At 51.5% G+C, this 21684-nt stretch overlaps 2 protein-coding genes across 2 annotated transcripts; both read left to right on the top strand.

Annotated features, from left to right (window-relative positions):
* Positions 1-5488: 5488 nt before the first annotated feature.
* HMOX1 (heme oxygenase 1) lies at positions 5489-11287 on the top strand. The gene is made up of 5 exons (XM_085048901.1): positions 5489-5640; positions 5945-6065; positions 8375-8866; positions 9463-9574; positions 10555-11287. Exons 1-5 carry the CDS (start codon positions 5609-5611, stop codon positions 10689-10691), a joined length of 894 nt encoding a protein of 297 aa, XP_084905027.1. The 5' UTR covers positions 5489-5608; the 3' UTR covers positions 10692-11287.
* Positions 11288-12868: 1581 nt separating this feature from the next.
* Positions 12869-21456, top strand: MCM5 (minichromosome maintenance complex component 5). Its single transcript, XM_085048900.1, has 17 exons — positions 12869-12999; positions 13181-13363; positions 14220-14346; positions 14460-14588; positions 14886-15058; positions 16175-16330; positions 16425-16591; positions 17206-17377; positions 17477-17588; positions 18310-18453; positions 18716-18781; positions 19371-19547; positions 19653-19765; positions 19964-20092; positions 20238-20380; positions 20572-20699; positions 21120-21456. The coding sequence occupies exons 2-17, from the start codon at positions 13197-13199 to the stop codon at positions 21219-21221; spliced, it is 2205 nt and encodes a 734-aa protein (XP_084905026.1). The 5' UTR covers positions 12869-12999; positions 13181-13196; the 3' UTR covers positions 21222-21456.
* The last annotated feature ends 228 nt before the right edge of the window (positions 21457-21684 follow it).

Raw genomic sequence — 21684 nt, 5'->3', positions numbered from 1 at the left:
ACAGGACTTTCATGTTGCTTTGCCAGGTCAAAACTTCCTCAAAGCTTATTTTGAATAACAAAATTCTCCCTTCCTTCACCACGTGAGAATAAAGCCACTTCCCCTTTCCTTCAGGTTACTATTGGTGCTGCTGAGGGTGGATGAAGATGCTGGGAAATGACATATGGTCTTTTCCAGAAGGAAAACATTTCTGTAGGTAACTCATTTTTATCTGTGTAAGGGGCATAAGCAAATGGAAGCACAAGAAGAGATGAAAGAGACCAAACAAAAAGGGAGGGAGGATAGGAAAACATGTAAACAAATGAGAGGAAAAGAGGGTGAGGCAAGGACACGGCTTTCCTGCGGCTTTAGGGGAGTCTCTTTCACCAGCACTGAGTGGTAGGAAAATCTGTGTTTAGAAAAGTTGCTGTGAGGCACTTCAGTGGTATTTTTAGCTCCTTGACCAAAGGAAAAAAAAAAAAAAAAGGACTTAAATACCAGATCAGTCTCAGTGAGAGGGAAGTGCCAATTTCTCTGAGCTCTTTTGCAGAGTTTTAGTCCAAAAAGGGGAGGTAAAGCCAGGATGTGGGTGATCTGCCAGCAGTGCCCCACTGCCCACGTTTTGAGATGTCCACCATGAACCACCAGCTCCAGCAGGGCACTGAGGGGGTGGCTCACCCCACACCAGTCTCACCATTTGCCAAGAACCTTTGGTCCCTTCTCGGCCTCTGCCAGACCACACCCGGCAGATGAACACCTCAATTCAAATCCCACGTCGCCTTGTTAATGATTATTTAGCGAAAGAGCTGCCGCCACGGCCCTGAGGTGCTGCTGTGCCAAGGGGAAGGGCTGAGCCCAAAGCCCTGACTCCTCGGTGCCTGGGATGTAGGGAATGCATCCCCCCCAGAAAGGGGGATGTTCTGGCTCTTTTGCAGTCTGTAAGCTCCATCGTGCACAGGGCTCTCCTGCTGAGCCCACTGTGCCCTAAACTAAGGACGTTGAAGGAATATCTGTCCTTTGTAACCCTTCTTTGGCTTATTTCACCCTCTCAAAACACACAGCAGCTAGGCGGGATAAATACGGTCCTGCCTGCGTGCCCTGGAGCGATCTTTGGTAACGAGTACCATACACACCCCGTGTGGCCTTGAGTAAGTCACTTCAATTTGGCACATCCCGAACGCCAGCCTCTCAAATGGATTCACTCCCACACATTGATCCCGGGTTTGCACAGGGGAAAGCTGGGTGCCCATCCGGCACCCCAGTGCTCCCAAGCCTCGATTCCCCCCGTTTGGAGCAGGGACTGTCCCGATCCCAGCGCAGATGGCCACAGCATCCTCCACGTCCTCAGGTCAGGGAGGTGTGCAGCTTTCTCAGCCTGGGACAGTTGGGAAAGGACTCTTTCCAGCCCTCCCTTCCCCGCCCGGTGCGGCTCTGGGAAGCAGAGCTGAAAGGGGAACATTTTGCGGCTGCGAGTGATGCTCCACCCCGCTCTCGCAAGAGCCCCAAAACCCGCAGCCGCCTCCCGCTGCTGTTGAGTCACCCTTTTCCCAGCGTGGGCGTCCTGCTGAGTCAGGGTCAGCCCGGGATTGCTGAGTAAAGGCTGAGCTTTTTGCTGAGTCACGGTGGAGAGAAGTCCACGTGAGATTGTTTATGGCAGGGCGCTCCCGGTGCGCTGGGATTGCAGCTGCTGCTCCTGGCTCCGCTCCCGCTGCTCCGGACAGCTGGAGAAAAGTCCAGAAACAGCCTCTTCCTGCGGCACGGAATGTCTCCTGGAGCAAGGAACCACGCAGGGATGGTTTGGAAACCTTTGGAAACCTTGCGGGGGGGAGGTTTGGGTCTTAATTTCAGTGCGAAACTTGGCTCTCAGCTCCAGTTCCTCCCTCTCCCGAGAAAGCGATGTGAGCAGTGCAGTACAAGGTCCTCCTTGTTGCCTGCGTGTGATATTTCAAATCCAAAGTTTCACGGTTTGTTCTGCCTCGCAGTCAGGGCACACTTTGTTTTCCACGGTTGTAGCACCAAAACAAAGGAGGCAGCAGCAGCACTGACTGAAACATTTTCACAAATGGGATTTTTATTTGCTAACTCTGCCCCGCTCCCTTCCACACCTCGCTTCAGCAGCTCCTAGCTGGACACAGGATTGATTCCATGACCACCAAGACTCTAGGAAGTGTGGTGGGTTTGCCTCCAAAGGTACCAGCAGTGCCAGCCCCGTGGGCAGCTGCAGTGCCTGAGCTCTCCAAAGGGATTTCCAGTGCGTTGGACTCTTGACCCACTTTTTTTCCACCTATATCTTTGATCTAGACTGGGATTTCTGAATGCTGACAGAGCAGTGAGCATAATCAGTTGTGCCAGGGCAGGGCTGGAATGGGCACTCTCCCTTCGGTAAACACAAATTAATACACAGGATTATCCCTGTGTACTCCAGCACAGACTCCTTTTTTCAGCAAGCCATTTTAAGCAGTTGTCGTAACTCTTTTTTCCGCTACCATTACACAGCAAATCCTGGTAAGTGAGTCAGCTTGCCGAGTGCAAGCCAGGCAGCTGCATTTTGCTGTGTCACGGTTTGAGAGAGCCCAGGAGCCCTTCTGGGCTGACTAAGGCTGGTTTTCCCCACGGAAGCCAAGCCAAGCTGAGCTGAGCTGCCTGCCAGAGCCCAGCGTGGAACAGCAGTACCCACAAGGGACTCAGGAGAGCTGACTTTGCATCCCGTGACTGCCTGTGTAACTAGACATTTCTGGCCAAAAAATCTACTGGCAAAAAAGGCTGTTAATGTACAAAGAGGAGAAAATTCCCCACTTCCCTATTTCACATGGAAACACTGACCCCTCGACCCCTTTCTGTTCTTTTTAACCATTCATCTCCCATCTCGTGACTAAGCATTTTCTCAGGGGCTGGGATGTGCAGACAGAGGCTTTTAAGCCCAGCAGGAACTTTTACAAATATCTTGCCTGAGGCTGCTTTATTCATTTTTGCTAGAAATGCCCTGGGCAGTTCTGCTGGTGCCCTCGAAGTGAGCAGCTCTGGCACCATCCAGCTCACTGGAAGAGCAGGAAACAACAGGACTTGTGGCAGGCACAGCAGAGACCACAACTCTGACACTTCAGGGACATTCAGAATTTCCCAGTGACCTGGACATGAGCTGCCCTCTGATTTCCCATGGCTCACTGTGCTCTCAAGTGCTTCCAAAGTTCTCTTTGAGGCAGAGATGGTTCGTTCCAAATCCCTGCTGGCACACTCGGTTTCACTGACCTTCCCCCCACCATAATGCACAGCAGAAGCAACTGGAAAGATGATGACACCCCACTTTCAGTTCTCCTTCCATCTTGCTGCAGGGCATTTGGGCCTTTCCAGAGAGCTAGGCTCAGTCTGACAGCTGTTCCATCCCAAGAAACCCAAATCAGCGAGAGATCAGACAGCATAAATCCCTTATGGGGCATGGCTTGCTTGTCTGCACTTTTCAAAATCTGCTGGCAGAGGTGATCTGCATCTCTCATGCCCAGCCCAGGGGAAGGTGAAGCCCCAAGATCCAGAGGAGGTACTGCTCCATGTCCTGGGGCAGAAATGGAATGGTAGAGACATGACTATACCCCCTCTCTTTCTTCCCCCAGTCTCATTCACACCTACCACCATCCTGGATGAAAGGGAAAATGACTTTTGGATACATCCTTTACATGGCCTCCAAGCATGCAGTCTCCTGGAAGAAGGCAGGCAGGCAGGTTGGGGACAAAATTATTGGCCTGAAAGCACCCAGAAAGTCCTTGGGAAGAATGGGGTGCATTGCCAAAGCAGCAGGTGAAAGGAGGGGCAGGGCTGGGCAATATTGCTTCACAAAATGAAATATATTCTCTCATAATGTAATTCTTATTCTCATATAATTCTTATGTATTTCCTACTTTCCTCCACTAGAACTACAGGTTCAATTTGTGCTCTAGCTTCCCATGTCAGAACAGGACTCACCGAAAATGACAGAAAATGAGAGCTTTAGGGATTTATGCCAGAGGAAAACTTTCATTTTCGGGCCATCCCTGTGGCAAGCTGCTATCAATGTTTCCAGGAGGGACTGGCTGTGCCTCTCTGCTCCACACTTGGACTCTGCACTCTCAGGAAATGTTTATGGCTTTATCACACTTGCTCCAAAGTGTGCTCCAAAATGTTTATGGCTTTATCACACTTGCTCATCCTAATACATTTATTTTACCTGACAGAAAAGCAAGCAAGTTTTTGCAGTGGTGTGGGGGTAAGAATGGAGTGTGTCAGCTTTTGCCAGCATGCACTGTTGCTTTAAAAGACAAAAGCAAGACAGGAAAAGTCTGGCTGAGTCAGGATGGAAACGCTGAGTAATCCTTCCTGAACGCTGCATGCCAGATGTCTGCTGGAGTAAAAAAAGAAGCGAGGAAGCATATTTTTTCTAGAATGTGCAGCCCCCAACCCTGCTGGGGCTGGTGTGGGTGCAGGGACAGGCTTGGATGGCAGCATCCACAGAGGAGACTGGCTGCAAAGGGACAGCAGATGCCACAGTGCTCCTTCCACGCCAGGCTCTGCCTCCCAATCACCTCCTGCACAGCTGTACCAGGGACTTTCTCACCCACAGCAGCAGGGGAATGGTGGCTTTACGTGCCCTGCTCTTGTGGGTTGAGCACAAAAGTGTGCTTTTCCAAAGCACAGCTAGCCCATGGATCATGTATCCCTGCTGGAACAGCTTCCAGCAGAGCTACAGGTGGGAAAGAAGGGCCCAGCTTCACTTGCTGGCTGCTTCACTGACCATTTTACCAAAAAAAACCCAGCAGAGCAACAGCTACTGGCAGCAGCACCACATCCATCTCCTTCCCAAATCAGAGAAATTATTTGCCTTTGAAAGTCTCTGCAGACTCTCTGCAGACTTCCTCCGTTTCCCCCAAGGCTTGTATGGTATCTTTTCAGCTACCCCAGCCTTCTGGGTGTCTAGGAGATGAAGTGCCATTTTCCTAAGCTGCTGTGGTGACAACAGGAGGCAGCTGCCAAACAAACCCGATGCCATCGTTTCCGTGAGCGAGAGAGCACAGAATGGATTTGGCTCTGCATCAGTGCTGCCACACCTGAGCTGCCTCTGTGCAAAGCCACAGGGTTTATGCCCAGTGCCAAGGGCAAGAGGGAACTGCCTGAGGGCATTTATGGCACCTGCAGGCCTGAGCTGGTGCATTCATGGGCCACAGCAATGTAAATCCACTCTCCTTGTCCAACCCCGCTGTCCCCAGGAGCACCTCTTGCAGCACCCAGGCTCTGCCTGCCACAGGCAAGGCACTGCAAGGGTTACAGAGCCAGGCACCCTGGAAGGAGAAGTTGCTGGACATCCTCTTGTTTGTGCTTAGTTATCAAGATGCATCAGGTGACTTCCTTCTGGTTTCTTGGGGCTGCAGGCCAGGAGAGGGTGACAGCCAGGCTGGGGAGGGAAGTGCTGCTGCTGTGTTGCAAGAAGTTTGTACTCACACTGAGGTCAGCGCTTGCTGCTCACGTGGCCTGGCTGTATAAAGCTGGATGTGGGAGTCAGGCTGCCCAGATCACAGCTTCACTGTCCTGGGAGCAGAAAGGAAGGAGGAGAGCACGAGCAACAGCAGCAGGGAAGCAGGGGAGCGACACGACCTGGAGAAACATGGAAACTTCCCAGTCACACAGCTCCGAGAGGTGAGAGCGGGACGGGGATGAGAGGGAAATGTTTTGCCAGAGGAGGGTTGTGTTTCTCCCTCGCTTTCAGGCACGCTGTTCCTGCTCTGCAGGGGAAGGCAGGCTGCTGCTTTCACTTCTGGATGGAGTCTGTCAGTCTTCCTTGCTCGGGACAGTGTTTGGAACGCTGGTGCTCTCTGGCTCCTGGGAATGCTCTGCTCCTTTTCCTGCCATCCCAGGCTCCCCCTTTTGTCCTAGAGAGCTAAGATCTGTTTTGTCAGAGGAGAGAGAAAGCACTAATGCCTGTTCTACTGTTCTTCCCCAGGATGTCCACAGACCTGTCAGAACTGCTGAAGGAAGCCACCAAGGAGGTGCACGAGCAGGCAGAGAACACACCGTTCATGAGGAATTTCCAGAAGGGACAGGTGTCACTCCAAGAGTTTAAGGTACTCCATAGCAGCATTTTCCTGGGGATGGGATTTGCTCACCAGTTAGATCAGATGGGCTGCAAGGGGACTAAAGGGGGGAGGATGGGGACATGATGCTGGTATCAGCATCTCCCATGGCAAACATGCTTTTCATCAAACTCTTGCACCCTGAGGTCTTATTGGCTCCTCTTGCAGAAGGTGGGGAATGGCTGTGCATATCAGGATGGGCAACCCAGCTGAAAATGGAGAAAAAGGATAAAGAGGTTGATGGGACTAATGCTGTTGCTTTTCTCTTTCTTCATAAATGCCTGCATGTTAATTATTGCCAATGATAGTTAATGGAGACAGAACTATGTTCAGATACTTGAGCAGCTGAAATTCCCAAAAGAGGGGGAATGCTATATTTACAACACTCTAGGCAGCTGCAGCTAGAAATAATGATGGGATGGTGAGAAAGTGAGGATGTGGGATCATTGCTGGCACTGAACTTTGCATTGTCACTTGAGTTATACCAAAGCTGAGATCATGAACAATAACTCAAAAGCAGACGGACTTTGAGCAATCCCTGTCTGCTGCTAACAAGCCGGAGCCTGTTGCATTTTTCAAAATAAAAGAGAAACACTTCCACATAGTAGCCCAGCCTGGCTAGATACAATTCCTGGGATCTGAGCCACGTAACAAAGCCATGAGCAAAACCAAAGCAAACACCTGGGCCAGAAATTCCTGAGAGGCTATAGGATGTGACGCATGGGCTTGCAAATAACAGCTACCAATTCAACCTGTGCCTTAATTACTTTGTTGTTGAATTGTTCCTTGGCAAATAAATCCACAGAAGTAGGAAAGAGACTACTTATTTCTGACAGGTGGCATTCAGAATACTTAGTCAAGCGTAAATTCAATCTCAGGTGCTGACTTCCTGCTGTTAGAAATACAGCATTGGTTAAGCAGTGAACTTTGAGAAAGGCAACAGTGTAAAAAGTCAGACCTCCAGGAATAAATAGCTTTATTTCTTAGATTATTTTTACATGCTGTCAGGGGAATGAGATGGGGCATGGATTTTAAAAATTAACAACAGCTTAAAAAAGCCATGTTTCTCATTAAACCACTACCTGCCTCTGAAAAAAATCAGCTGAGCTACATTTTTGCTCAATTGGTAAGGCAATGTTCCCATATTTTGTTTCTTTTCCAGTAAGCCAGGTAACAGGTTACTGTTTAAAAAGCTCTGTTTTTGTTTACTCTCTTGGCAGACCTATATATCTGCCCTGCTACGTGCCTCTCCAGATGGTGGCTATTTGTTTCCACAACCAGGCCCTGCCCGTGTGCTTATCAAAGTCCTCTTTGCTGGCACAGTGGGGAAAGGTTGAAACAGCAGCTCTTTCCCTGCAGAGCTGACTGCTCTGTGAGAAAGTAAACTTTCTCTCCTGTGAGCAGCATAATCCCCCCTGCCCAAACCTGGCTCACCTGTACTGCAATCCCTTCATCTTTTACCCTTTGCTGATCACAAGGGATCCCAGGGTGAGGAAGGGGTGGTGTAGGTGTGAAAGCCTCTGAAAACAGAATGCCTGGGGAAAGAAAGAACACAGCTATATTGTCTCAGACCACGTGGAAAAGCTGGCAGATAGAAGAAAGTATCGAGTAAGCTGGGGGAAAACAACAATAACAATGGTTTCAAAATAGAGGGGAGAACACAGCCTCGAAGCAATCCTTCACAAAGGCATCTTTCAGAGGCAGGCTGTGCTTCCAGCTCCCTTTTATCTTGTCTCCCTGGGGAAACCGAGGAGGCAACCCCACTTGCATGCCTGAGTGAGCAGAGTGGGGGTGCCTCAGTTCCCAGGACGGTGGGATGCTGACAGGATGAATATTTTGAAAAATAACCAGGGTGTGTCATTGTCTCACAAGGCCCCACAAAGGGAAGCCACATTTGGGAGCATTCAAATTTGAACAATGCACCAGAAAGGGTACCTTTGGGAATACCCTCTCTATTGACTGAGGGAATGGGAATAGACCAGGAATGCTAAAACAGGGCTCCAGTTCACATTACATCAAGCTGCAAGACTTTATCTTGAAGGCAAGGCAGTGACTTTCAGAGCAAGTAAGACCAACACCTGCTGGGAAGGGCTTACCTGATTGCTGCCTCAAGCAGAAGGGGAAGGGCTAAGCAGCGTCTCCCTGCACCTTGCACTCTGTTTTCCACATGGGAAATCTGCAACATCACAGATGTGCATGACTCACAGTGGGTGTACCTTTTTCATTAGTACAATTTGTCCCACAGACTTGAAAAAGACAAACAGCTGCACCTGGAGCTCACCCCCTTTCTTCTCTTCCAGCTGGTTACAGCATCCCTGTACTTCATCTACTCTGCCCTGGAGGAAGAGATCGAACGCAACAAGAACAACCCGGTTTATGCCCCTGTGTATTTCCCAGCCGAGCTGCACCGGAAAGCTGCCCTGGAGGAAGACCTGAAGTACTTCTACGGCAGGAACTGGAGGGAAGAGATCCCATGTCCCGAGGCCACCCGGAAATACGTCGAGAGGCTCCACTACGTGGGCAAGAACGAGCCAGAGCTCCTGGTGGCCCATGCCTACACTCGGTACTTGGGAGACCTGTCTGGGGGGCAGGTGCTGAAGAAAATTGCGCAGAAAGCCCTCGGGCTGCCCAGCTCTGGGGAAGGGCTGGCTTTCTTCACCTTCGATGGGGTGTCCAACGCCACCAAGTTCAAGCAGCTCTACCGCTCCCGCATGAACGCTCTCGAGATGGACCTTGCCACTAAGAAGAGAGTCATGGAGGAGGCCAAGAAAGCATTCCTGTTAAATATAGGGGTGAGTAACAACCTGCCGGCCCTGCCGGCCCACACACTCTCTCAAACAAGAAAATAGCTACAGGGCAAAAGCAAGGCCAGTATTTCTGCTGGGGAGCTTATGAGAAGTTGTGGATTAGGGCGAGCTAGGCAGAGTTGGATGGCCATGCTTGTCCAGCGTGGGAGCTGAATAAAAGAGTGGCCTCTGAAAAGCTCTTAATGTTTGAATCCAGTCTCTTCCATGTGCCACTATTCAGATATGAATAAGGGCTCATACTGGGCATGGGGATTACCATCTAATATCTGTCCTGCCTCTGTGGCAAAGTTCCACATGTCCTCGGTGGAGCTGACTAGGTGACAGGTACCTTGCTTTCATTCCCATCAGATGGGTAATAGCCTTCTTCTCAGCTAAAAGCTTCAGGGAGAACCTGTAAAGTAAACAAGGAGTTTGACAGACATCCCCTTGACCTCACAGGCAGCTTTGGCTCTGTGCAAAATGTGCTTAGACTGAAGCCTCATGTCTTCCTCTCGTTCCTAAAGTGCCTGGGGAAGGGGCAAGGGGTCTGGTGAAAGAACAAGAGGAGGTCACCTAATGAGACAGAGTTCCTTCTTTCCCAGGTGTTCGAGGCCCTGCAGGAGCTGGTGTCCAAGGGTCAGGAGAATGGGCACCCTGTGCAGCCAAAGGCAGAGCTTCTCCGCTCAAGGAACGTCAATAAATCGCACGAGCATGGTAAGACACTTCTAAGTGCAGATGCTTCTCATTGCTCCTTCGTTTATTTCTCCTCCTTTCCTCTGTCCTTGTTTGTAAATCCATAGGGAAACAAGCATGACATGACAGAGGGTAACACATGTGGGCTCTCCAGAAAAAGTGTCAGAGACGAAGCTTTGCAAAAAGAGGCTCCTCTCTCCACCTCTAGGGCTTTAACAAGTGCCAGGTTCATTCACCACAGGGAAAACTGACCCTAATTTCACAGAAGCAAAGGCACCAGTTTTAGGCACTGCAGATCAGCTGTGGTGCTGTGATGCTGGCAGGAGGTTCTTCTGGACACACAGTCCTACCCAGCAGCCTGTCCTTTTGGACTGTATCTCCCTCTAATCATTTTCCTGCCTTCCAGAAGGATTTACTGAAAACACTCCAGAGACTGTGCTGGGTTTATAGTGAGCACTGCTCTGGATGGTGGAATGGAATCAGCTTCTAAGTCAGGCGTGTACCTGAGTGAGGAGTGAGCTCAGATGTTTACAGAGGAAAGTGGTTTCCATGATGCAATTCAAATTATAAAAACCCTTATGGCCTACCCATTCTGAAACTAAAATGGAGATTTTTTTCAGTGCATACTGGATTGAACCACAGTTTTTCCATGGTAAAGAATGAAAAGCAAACCTTGCCTTAAGCATGTCTAGGTACTGAAGCTTAAAGCAGCTTCTATGAAAGCTGCTTAAAGCAGTTCTCTGTGAAACTTTGCCATTCCTTTCCCAATACATGCATACAAGTAAGATTTTCAGAAAAAAATGGTGTTGGATGAGGAATCCCTGCAGAACCTGCTGCCACTGTTTCTCCCAACTGGGCTCTGGGCTTTCTCCTTCTTCCCTGGATAACTCCAGCAGCACCTGCTCTGGCACTGGGGAGAGCAAACACAGCATGTTAGGAGCTTCTTGCCTCAACCTCTTCTCACTTGTTTTTGTTTTCTTTTTTCTCCCTACCTGATCTAGGTCCAGCAGCTGGGAAAGAAAGTGAGAGGACAAAGATGAGAAGCACAGACACAACACCCACCACTTCCCTGGTGCGGTGGATCCTGGCGCTCAGCTTCCTCGCCATGACAGTTGCCGTGGGCTTGTTTGCCATGTGAAAAAGCAGGACCTTCACCTCCTCTCTGTGACCTCCCTCACCCTGAACTAATCCACCTTCCCCAGTTCTTGTGAGAGAAATTACCCCTGACTGGGAACTGTGATCTTGGTTCTGCCACTAACACTAGGAGACTTTTCTCCCCAGGAATCAAAGAGTGCTGTAAGGGGGTTCAGGCGAAGTCTCTCCTGTGCTTGGTGTGAGCTCTTCTCAGAGACTAACTTTATCACCAAAAAACAAGGGTAGAAAAGGCTGAAAACAATGGCCAAGAATGGGTCATTGCTTTACAGAGTGCCTACAAAACCCTACAGGATCAGAAACACAGCTTTGAGATCTGTCTTTCCTCAGAAATACGGAGCTCCTCAGAGCTCAGTTTGCTCAGTTTTTTTACACTGCTAGATAATACTGTGATCACTTTCTCTGTAGAGCCACCTGGCTCCTATGGGTTACAGAGGGTTTTATATGACACTGGTAGGTCTATGTTAACTCTTTTTCTAATCATTTTTGGTCTTTGAAAAGCAAAAGACAGTTGTTGAAGATACAGTGTCATTCTTGTCTGGTTGTATAATTTATACATGTAATAAATTTCAATGTAAAGTCTTCAGGCCTGGTGTTTCCTATTATTAAAGCCTTACCCAGGGAGAAAGGAGGTGTCTTTCTTCCTCTGGGTTTCGTGTCTTTTGGAGCTGCTGCCTGCACAGACATGACAATAGACAGAAGTGGGAGCTATCATCAGAGCCAGACTCTGCTCCCACTCGGTGCTAACAATAACCTGTCATAAGCTGGGGCAGCTTCCTTCAGCTCCTACATGCTGCTCTGTTTCTAGAAACAGCATGAAGTTCAGTGAGACTGTATACTATTTTTAAGGGTTGGAAGAAGTGATACATAAGAGCTGGCTGCTGTTCTAGCCAAAGCAAAAGGTGATGGGACCCTCAGCTGGTGAAAACCAGGACAGCTCTCCCTGAACTGCTGTGTATCACCTCAGAGTCCTCTCTTTCTACCAGAAACTCTCTGTGATCAACCTGTCTCCATGATCTGCCTGCTCTGGCTGTGACCTTAATCCCAAAAACATGTGTTCCTACTGATCTGTTTTAATGGCCAGCACTGAACCTGCTCAAAAACCAAGAATCAGAAGGCAGGTCCTGCTGAGAATGAGCAGTGGGAAAACAGGACTCTCATCACTCTTACCTACTCTACATCCCCTTCCACAATCCCCTTTAATAATTCTCTCTTTGGATCCGCCTGCCAACCCTGGCAGAAAATAGTTAATTCTTGAAAAATATAGGTGTTTGAAAAGCAGGATATGAGGCTTGATAGCTATTCAAATACAAGAACTTGAGAATTCAGATTTGTATAAATTCTACCTCGTCAGTCCCTCTAAACCACCCAAACTAAACCATTATGTTCATCCAACCATGCTAAGGTAACTAAGATCCCAAAGAGTCCAACAAACACTCATGAGCTCAGAATGACACTGCACCAGCCCTTCTCCCCTGCTCAGAGAGCCTGACTGCCATCTCCAAGTTGGAAAATATGGGTTCTGACTGGCATCATACCCTCCCTGCCTTTACAAACAACTCCATGGGTGAAGGTATGGGTGTTAATGTCTTTGAAATGGATCTTAATGTCTCTACCCACTTCAAGCCGCAGGTTTGCTACAGAGCCCGGACAGTTTGACTCCTGAAAGAGACAAATGGAGCCGCACAAGCACGAGTTTCTAAACTGTGGGGGGAAATGACAGGTTAATGGGGGGATGTGTTAGGCAGTCCGGGAAGGCTGTACCTTCCCAGTACCTCAGCCAATGGGGAAAGGAAGAGGGCAATGTGCGGCCGGGAGTTTAGGATAAAAGGGACTGCGTTCCCCCAAACCTCAAGAGAGAAAACCCCGCGGTCATATCCCGCAGTGGACTCTCTCCCTTTATTCGAACCGATTAATAGTAATTACTTAACTTTATTCCCGCACCGCCCGGGCCGCTCCCCCCGCCCGCAATGGTACCACCCGCTCCCCCCCGCGCACCGCGGCAATGGTACCGCCCGCCCGCCATTTCGCCTCCCCCCGCCCCTCGCTCCCAGATTTCGCGCCAAACCGCTGGGGGCGGAGCGCTCCGGCCAATCAGCGGCGGCAGCGGGGCCGCGCGCGCCCTCTCGGGGCGGGGCGAAAGGGCAGCCGCGGCCCAATAGGCGGCGGCGGGAGCCGGACTGGGCCAATCAGAGTGCGCGGCGGCGGCGCGCGAGCGCTCTGGGACGGTTCGGTTTCCGCCGCGCGCCGGTTTTGCCGCGAAAGTTTGGCTGTGGGGTCCGGCGGGGAGCGAGGTGCGGAGCGGGAGGGGATCGGGATCGGGGATCGGGATCCCTGGGGCATTGCGGGGAAACAGCCCGGTCAGTGGGTGGGGTGGGGGTGTGGGGCGATCGGCGAGGGGCGATCCCGCGGGGCATTCGGTGCGGGGCGGGGAAGGAGGCGCCCGGGGCTTACCGAGCGCTCTCGCCCCCGCAGCGGAGCAGCAGCCGCGATGTCCGGCTTCGACGACCCCGGCATTTACTACAGCGACAGTTTCGGGGGAGATGCGTCCGTGGACGAGGGGCAGGTTCGGAAGTCGCAGCTGCAGAAGCGGTTCAAGGAGTTCCTGCGGCAGTACCGGGTGGGCACGGACCGGACGGGCTTCACTTTCAAATACAGGTGCTGCTGTCGCCCCTTCTCGCCTTCTGAGCCTTTCCCATCCCCACTCGCACATCCAGTCTGCTCCTAACCTCCCTCCTGCAGTGCACACCCCACATACACAATAGCCACTTTGTCTCTTCTCGTAGGCCGTAAAAAGCTGAATATTCAGAGCTGTTCGCATTTAACCCGATAGAAAAGTGGAGGTCTGGTGTTGTCACAAATTTTTCGGTGGCCAGCTAGTGGCAGAGGTAGCAATAGAGGGATCTACACTGCCAGGCTTGTACTTAGTTCTGAAATTCAGGGTCTGTCGTTTAAATTGCAGTACTTTCTCGTCTGGAGTATTGTCTGTATCCATTAAAAATCAGTCCACATGTGCCTTCCAAGTCTGTGAAGTTCCTCTGACCATCCCTTTGCTTATGCAGTTGGGTGACACAAGTGTGAGAAGACAGGGAGATACATCATAATCAAGGGCTAGAATAGTCTTTCACCTCACTTTTAAATTTCATGGACCCTGGTGTTTTTAAGGAAAATGTTGTCTGTTCTGTTATGAATTTGTTTTGAATCACATCTTACGTATAATAGTTATTATCCTACACTGAAGTTTTCTCTGGTCATATAGCACTAGTAAATACTTCACATTGCCATTGCAAGCACTGGTGTCCCTGTCTTACACCACATTTCAGAGTGGGCTTGGATGAAAGATTGCCCAGGTTTCCCTGCACTTCTCCTGGCACTCACCTAATTTTCCCTGTCTGCTTTCCAAACCAAGGACTCCCTGCAGAACCTGCGTTTTCTGATCCCTGCCTGTTCTAAGGCCACTGTGGGTGACTGGTGCTTTCTGCCCTGCAAACCTCTGCCTCTTCCTGCCTTCCAGGGATGAGCTCAAACGGCACTATAACCTGGGGCAGTACTGGGTGGAGGTGGAGATGGAGGACTTGGCCAGCTTTGATGAAGATCTCGCAGACTATCTGTACAAGCAGCCAGCAGAGCACCTGCAGCTGGTAAGGATGGAGGTTGGCAGCCTGGCTGGCAATCTAGGACACTGTCACATCACCAGAGCAGCCCTGCAGTCCTGCTGTAACGACCCATTAAAGCACAGTTGTTCCCTCTCTAGCTGGAAGAAGCGGCAAAAGAAGTGGCAGATGAGGTCACTCGTCCTCGTCCCTCAGGGGAGGAGACTCTCCAAGACATCCAGGTGATGCTGAGGTCCGATGCCAACGCAGCCAACATCCGCAGCCTAAAGGTGAGGTGAAGTGAATTGCCTGCCATGCAGAGCAGTGCCTGTGGGTGTGATGGCAGGGAGCTTTTGGTACCTGGTCACATAGCTCAGTACACGGGTCACACACCAATTTACAAGCAGCAGTGCTCTGCAGCTTAGATCTGACTGCAAAGGGCTGTTATTGCTGCTTCCTGCTGCAGAGACATTAGTGCTGTTAGTGGTGTTCTGCACAGGGTGTTCTGCCCTCTGCTCTCATGCTTTGTATCCCATCCATCCTCCACCGATGGCTTTCTCACCTTCCCTTCACCTTTTCCCTTTCAGTCTGACCAGATGTCCCACCTGGTGAAGATCCCTGGGATTGTAATTGCAGCAACTCCAGTGAGAGCCAAAGCCACCAGGATCACCATCCAGTGCCGCAGCTGCCGCAACACCATCAGCAACATCGCGGTGCGCCCGGGGCTGGAGGGCTACGCTCTGCCCAGGAAATGCAACACGTAAGGACTGACCTGGGCTGCTCCCTCTTGCTTCCCTGCACTGCTCTGCCTCCATCCTTCATGCTGGTTGTGACTCTGTGTGGTCAGTGCTACATGCGGTCTTGAGTGACCATGTCCAGGGAGTTCTTTTTATCCATAGGGTGCTTTTCCTGTTGTAGCTAAAGGTCCATTCCTGTCTCTGGCTGTCTCATAATGCTGTGTTAAGCTGCTCTGCTTTTTTCCAAACTCCTTGCTTCCGCATTCCCCCATCCTGAGGGGGTTGGTTTGTGTTAGCTTCCTTAGGGATGCTTTTCTACTAACCTTTTTATCCTGCTTTTCAGCTCTTGGTGCTTGTGAGAACTTGAGCACTAGGCTGCCATTGTACTGCAGCTCTCAAGGCATCAGATCCTGGAGGGTTGTGTCCTCAGGCTCGTACCTGCCAGTATTAATTTTCTGCACCTGAACTCTAATGCAGCTTGAGAGGGGTTTGGGCTAGGGATTGTCCTTCTGTGTGGTCTGTACAGCACCTTGCTCCTGCTCCCTGACTGCATGAGTGCACCTGCACTCTCGTGTTGCCCTCCCTGAAAGCCCTGCATGGAGTCAGGCATCATTTGTGCCATTCTGAGATGCCAGCAGGATCTGCTCTTTGTCTCAGAGAGCTTGTAATCTAGCCAGGCAGATATGTCTTGAGAGACTGGGAGGTGGATGTCAGCCTTGTCACACTGCTAATTGCTTTCTCACCAGAAACCACTTAACATTTGCTTCGTGCATCAGGTTGTAAAGAAGAACGCCCTGCCGTGTCACTGAGCCTGCACTGTTACCTTCTGTGTAATTAATGAATTACCTCCCTCCCTGCTTAGAGCTAGCAGGGGAGGGGAGGGAGGCAGGGACAGTGTTCAGACAAGTGTCACCCTGCCTTTGGCTTGCTCTCACGTACACATTTGGCAGCTGTTGAAGACAAGAAAGAGGGCTTGGTGGCCTTTGGTCTGATGGTCTGTGCCTGCCGTTACCTGCTGATGTGGCACTGCTTGGAAGGAGCAGCTGCTCCATGCTGTCACTGCTGTCCCCTCCACAGGTGCCCTCCAAGGGGCGGCTCCTGACTGCTAACAGCCTTCCCTGATTGATCTCTCTGCACAGAGAACAAGCTGGCCGCCCGAGGTGCCCTCTGGACCCCTATTTTATCGTGCCAGATAAGTGCAAGTGCGTGGATTTCCAGGTCCTGAAGCTGCAGGAGTCCCCGGATGCGGTGCCACACGGAGAGATGCCCCGGCACTTGCAGCTGTACTGTGACAGGTACCAGCACAGCCTTCCCACCCTCACCCTCCTGGCTGCTGCTGGTGCCATCCTTTCCCACCACCATCTTCTGCTTTCCCCTGTCTCCTCTCAGGTACCTGTGTGACAAAGTTGTCCCAGGGAACAGAGTCACCATCATGGGGATCTACTCCATCAAGAAGTCTGCGCAGAGCAAGAACAGAGGCCGTAACAATGTGGGGGTGGGCATTCGGAGCGCTTACATCCGCGTGGTGGGCATCCAGGTGGATGTGGAGGGCTCAGGTGAGGCTGCTTTTGGTGTGCATTTGGGCTGTGTTGGTAGCCTGGTGCTGGGAGACCCTCCCCACCCTGTTACCAGACAAGGTGTTCCCTCAGCAGGGATTGTAGGAAATCACAGCCTTGGTCCTTTTCTGCTGTTTATATAACAGAAAGTTCAAGCCGTTCTAGGGGTCTGACTTGCCCAGGAGTCTCTCTAGTTGTGTCCTGTAGGACTTTTTCTCAGTGATATTGAATAAGTTTCAGCCTGAGTTCTCCAGGGTATTTAAGTGATTTTATCTTACTGAACTTAGTGAGAATCTGCTAAGCCATCCCTGAGGATCCTGGCTGAAGTCCATGGTTAAAACTGTATTTAAAACGTGGTCCTGACCGCAATTCTCCCACTGGTTCCTGCAGAGCTGCTTTGCCCAAAGTCCTTGCTTTTCCTTACCAGCCTCTAAGGACACAGCCTGTCTGGCTGGGTTAGCAGATGCCTCCCCTTTCCACCTTTACCACCTGGTGGCACTTGGCATGACCTTCAGGAAGGGATTTTGATGGTAGCAGGTGTAGGGCGAGTGGTACAATTTACTTTAAATTTGTTCACTGTTCAATGTTACATCATTCTCCTCATCCCTGTGCAGGACACAGCTTCAGTGGCTCAGTGACCCCTCAAGAAGAAGAGGAGCTCCGCCGCCTTGCCTCCCTGCCCAACATCTACGAGACCATAGCCAAGAGCATCGCACCCTCCATCTACGGCAGCACCGACATCAAGAAGGCCATCGCCTGCCTCTTGTTTGGAGGCTCCCGCAAGAGGTGGGGAACAGTCAGCCTTCACTGTCAAAGTCAGTGCTTTGCTATCAAAATAAAGGCTCACCGTCTCCTCCCTCTCTTCTTCCCACCCTGTCACTCCAGGCTCCCGGATGGGCTGACCCGCAGAGGGGACATCAACTTGCTGATGCTGGGAGACCCTGGCACGGCCAAATCGCAGCTGCTGAAGTTTGTTGAGAAGTGTTCGCCCATTGGGGTACGTGGCTTGAGGTGCCTGCTTGTAGTGCAGCCCTTTTCTCCCTTAGACACAAGACACCTGCCTGTGCACCCACAGGTAGAGAGAGCTGCTGGCAGGGGGTGAACTGCCATTTCCAGTGCTAGCCTAGCAGGGGATGAGCATGGGGGGTGAGGGAGGGAAGGGGAAGCAGGTCATGCCTTCCATTATGCCATGAGCTGGGCTGTTTGCGGATGTCCAAAGACGTGCCTGGTGCTGCTGTTCATTGTTGAGACTTGATCAGCAGAGGGGCTGGCTGGTCAGGACAAATTAAGTTGACTCCATCTCAGGCACGGACCTCCAGCCTGAGCCCAGGCACAGAATTATGTTTTCAGCTGTGTTTTTTTTGTATTCTCTATTAAACTCAGCCTCTGACTGCTTTGTTCCCTCTGGGGGAAAACAAAGCTAATGCAGCAGCCCACCAAACAATGAATCACTCCCTGTTCTGTACTTAATATCTGTGTTTGTGTGTCTGCATGCCCTCCGGTGTGTCACAGCTGCTTAGTCCGAGGCTTGGGATGAGGCAATAGTCCTGCTCTTTACCCAGCACATCTGCTTTTTACATGTGCTGAGGGCTTTTCCTGGAGGTTCTTGTGTTTCCCCTGGGAGCTCCGGATTTTGCAGTGCCAGGGGTCTCTCAGCTGGAGCAGTGGGCTCCTGCAGCAGCTGATGTGCTGTCCCTTTCCTTGTCCCTTACCACTAGGTGTACACCTCAGGAAAAGGCAGCAGCGCTGCTGGCTTGACAGCCTCAGTGATCCGAGACCCTTCCACCAGGAATTTCTTCATGGAGGGAGGAGCCATGGTGCTGGCAGACGGGGGAGTGGTGTGCATCGATGAGTTCGACAAGGTACCTGTGGGGGAGGAGAGCCCTTGGGATGCCAGGAGAGCCCAGAGCTGCAGGAGAAAGGGCAACTCCTCTTAGACTGCCTCACTTCCTTTGAGGGAAGGTCAGGGCGATGGGGCTGCAAGGGAATTCGGTCACACCCTACCCCTTGGGCAGAGGTCCTCACAGAGCTTTGTGTTGGGGGTGACTTCAGTGGGTGTGTAGCAGAGGTGACTGATGGGGACTTTTTCCTCCTTGCCTGTTTTCTCCCCCTGTGAATGAGAAGATGCGGGAGGATGACCGTGTGGCCATCCATGAGGCCATGGAGCAGCAGACCATCTCCATTGCCAAGGTGAGCTGTGCATGCATGTTGCCCTGAGGTGGGAACCTGTGACCCCAGCAACCAGTAGTCACGCATTTTTTGCCAAAATTGCCCTTTTTAGGCTCCAGGCAGTGGTTTTTGATGGTTGCTGGTTTCTCTGATCTGAGACCAGAGCCTGGAGGCTTTAGGCTATCTTTTCCTCAGCAGCCTGAATTTCATGGCTTCTCCTTGCTGGTTGCTGTCAGGCTGCTCCTGCAAACCTCTGCTTTGTGCCAGAGCTGCCCAGGAGCACTCAGGCCTGTCTGCCTAGTGTTTATCTCACATCACAAACTCAGGGTGAGGTCTCCTGTGTCACTGCCCTTGATAGGAGGTTTTTAAATGAAATTACTCAGTGCTCAGGTCTCAGCTGAAGCCAGTCTTCCTCCAGAAGGACATGTGGGTCCAGCCCCACCATTACAGAGCCATTGGGTGCTACTTACAGGGTTTTATTTAAATGCAAGTGATTGATGATGAGTCCTTGAAAACGGCTTTGGGCCTTTCACTGAGTTAATGGCCTTCTTATTCTGCTCTGACAAAGAGGTGCTCTTGACACCATCCAACTTTTTGCCTTCCTCCACAGGCAGGGATCACAACCACGCTCAATTCCCGCTGCTCAGTGCTGGCAGCTGCCAACTCCGTCTTTGGGCGCTGGGATGAGACCAAGGGCGAGGAGAACATTGATTTTATGCCCACCATTCTGTCTCGGTTTGACATGATCTTCATCGTTAAGGATGAGCACAATGAGGAGCGGGACATGGTGGGTTGAGGCACATGGGTGCAGCTGGGACTCATGGTGCCCCTTTTTTTGGGGGGAGGATGAGGCAGGGGGTTCCTGCTGCCTGACTGCCTTCTGCTTTCCTAGACGCTGGCCAAGCATGTGATGTCTTTGCACGTGAGCGCCTTGACACAAACCCAGGCTGCAGAGGGTGAGATCGAGCTGAACAAGCTGAAGAAACTCATCTCCTTCTGTCGGACGTGAGTGACCAGCATGTCCATCTGTGTGGTGGGAGGCAGTGGTCAGAGGCAAACCACCCAGTGCTCTGGGTGACATTTCTATTAAATTCCTGCCTTGAAAAAAGGGATGTAAGAGGAGTTGACAGCAGTGCTGCAGCACAACCAGGGAAGGGAGGGGCCCTCAGTGGTAGTGCATCCAGCTCCTGTCGCTCCTTGCAGGAAGTGTGGCCCTCGGCTGTCGGCGGGGGCGGCAGAGAAGCTGAAGAATCGCTACATCCTGATGCGCAGCGGCACCCGGCAGCACGAGCAGGAGAGCGACCGCCGCTCCAGCATCCCCATCACCGTCCGGTGAGCAGCAATCCCACCAAACGTGGGATCGGGGCTGCATTACTGGGGCAGCCAGGAGTGGGGTGGGTGGGGATGGAAGGAGTCGGGGGAAGAAGACCCCCTTGGAGCTGCAGTAGAATGCAGGGAATGTCTCCTGTGGCCGCAGGCAGCTGGAGGCCATCGTGCGCATTGCCGAGTCCTTGGCGAAGATGAGGCTTCAGCCCTTCGCCACCGAGGCAGATGTTGAGGAGGCCTTGCGGCTCTTCCAGGTGTCCACACTCGATGCAGCCATGTCTGGCAACCTGTCAGGTGAGATGTTCTGTGCTGGGGGGTTCACTTGTGTGGTTGGAACTTCACAGCCTTTGATGGTGGAGTTGTTCATGTGTTCCGTAAGGTCTCTTAAGCTGTGCAGGTATGGTTGGAGACACAGGAGATAAACACTTTGTCTTAGAGAGTGACATCTGGGGGTCACAGAGAGCTCACACAGTGTCTTCCTGCAGGGGCAGAAGGCTTTACAACACAGGAGGACCAGGAGATGCTGTCCCGCATTGAGAAGCAGCTCAAGCGCCGCTTTGCCATCGGCTCCCAGGTGTCAGAGCACAGCATCGTGCAGGACTTCATGCGGCAGGTGGGTCAGGGACCCCATGGAGGGCTGGGCTGGGAAGCCAGGGACACCAGGGTGCTGCTGGGGGCGTGAAACCCCTTCCTCAAGAGCTGCCTGAAGCTCTTGCTTTTGAAGTTGTTTATAGGGAATGGTGTGCAATGTGATTGCAGAGGTTAAGGGCACTGAGGCGAGTTTCTGCAAAAGCTCTGAGGTCTGGGGCTGGATTGGGGTCCTTCCTACCCTTGAAACCAGATACCAGTGACACTGGCTGCAGTCAGACATGAAATAGTGAAAGGGGAAGGGAGGAGCATCAGTGTCTTGGGCTATTGGGCTCGCTCACTCTGGAGAGGCATAGCCAGGCTTTAGCAGAGGTTGCAGGTTCCTGCTGAGCTCTTGCCAGCTATTCCTTGCTGGTTCATCTTCTCCTGCTCTCCCCTTCTGCAGAAATACCCAGAACATGCCATCTACAAGGTGCTGCAGCTGATGATGCGGCGGGGGGAGATCCAGCACCGCATGCAGCGCAAAGTCCTCTACCGCATCAAGTGACCTCGCTGTCCCAGGAAACTGCTGCTGCTTGACACCTGCCCATGTGCAGGCAGAGTGCTCCAGGGAGCTGGAGCCTTCTCCTGAAAGAAGCTTTTCCTTGGGGAGCCAAACAGCCCAAGGCCTCCATCTTGAAACAGAGTTTGGGGTGGTCAGGATTTCCCATGTTTGTCATGTCCATGTTTCTTTGTACTCCAAAAGCTTTTAGTTTGCATTAAAATAAAAACTGGTATTGGTAGCTCAGGATCTTTGGCTCTGAGGGGCAGAGGGGATAGATCCCCTTCCTCCTTTGGAGGTGGTACAGGATTGTGGTTAGAAAGGTGTCTCTGCTGCCCCCCCTCTATTATCCACTCACCCTCAGTCAGGCCACAGCCTCATGGGCTGCACCAACAGCCCTGAAGGCAGAGACTCATCTCTCATTCAGGGTTTGTCTATTAAGGCATAAATCCTGTTGCCACAGGCTGTC

Source organism: Lichenostomus cassidix, chromosome 1Aa, assembly GCF_008360975.1.
Source record: "Lichenostomus cassidix isolate B80296 chromosome 1Aa, HeHo_3.0, whole genome shotgun sequence".
NCBI lineage: Eukaryota > Metazoa > Chordata > Aves > Passeriformes > Meliphagidae > Lichenostomus > Lichenostomus cassidix.
Note: the sequence above shows the minus strand (reverse complement) of the source record. Positions and strands in the feature narration are given on the sequence as shown.

Coding starts and splice junctions, on each gene's coding strand:
- HMOX1 (XM_085048901.1), top strand. CDS start 5,609: ATGGAAACTTCCCAGTCACACAGCTCCGAGAG. Junction 5,641..5,944: donor CAGTCACACAGCTCCGAGAG/GTGAGAGCGGGA, acceptor GTTCTTCCCCAG/GATGTCCACAGACCTGTCAG. Junction 9,575..10,554: donor CAATAAATCGCACGAGCATG/GTAAGACACTTC, acceptor TACCTGATCTAG/GTCCAGCAGCTGGGAAAGAA.
- MCM5 (XM_085048900.1), top strand. CDS start 13,197: ATGTCCGGCTTCGACGACCCCGGCATTTACTACAGCGACAGTTTCGGG. Junction 16,331..16,424: donor TTGCAGCTGTACTGTGACAG/GTACCAGCACAG, acceptor GTCTCCTCTCAG/GTACCTGTGTGACAAAGTTG. Junction 20,093..20,237: donor AGCATCCCCATCACCGTCCG/GTGAGCAGCAAT, acceptor CTGTGGCCGCAG/GCAGCTGGAGGCCATCGTGC.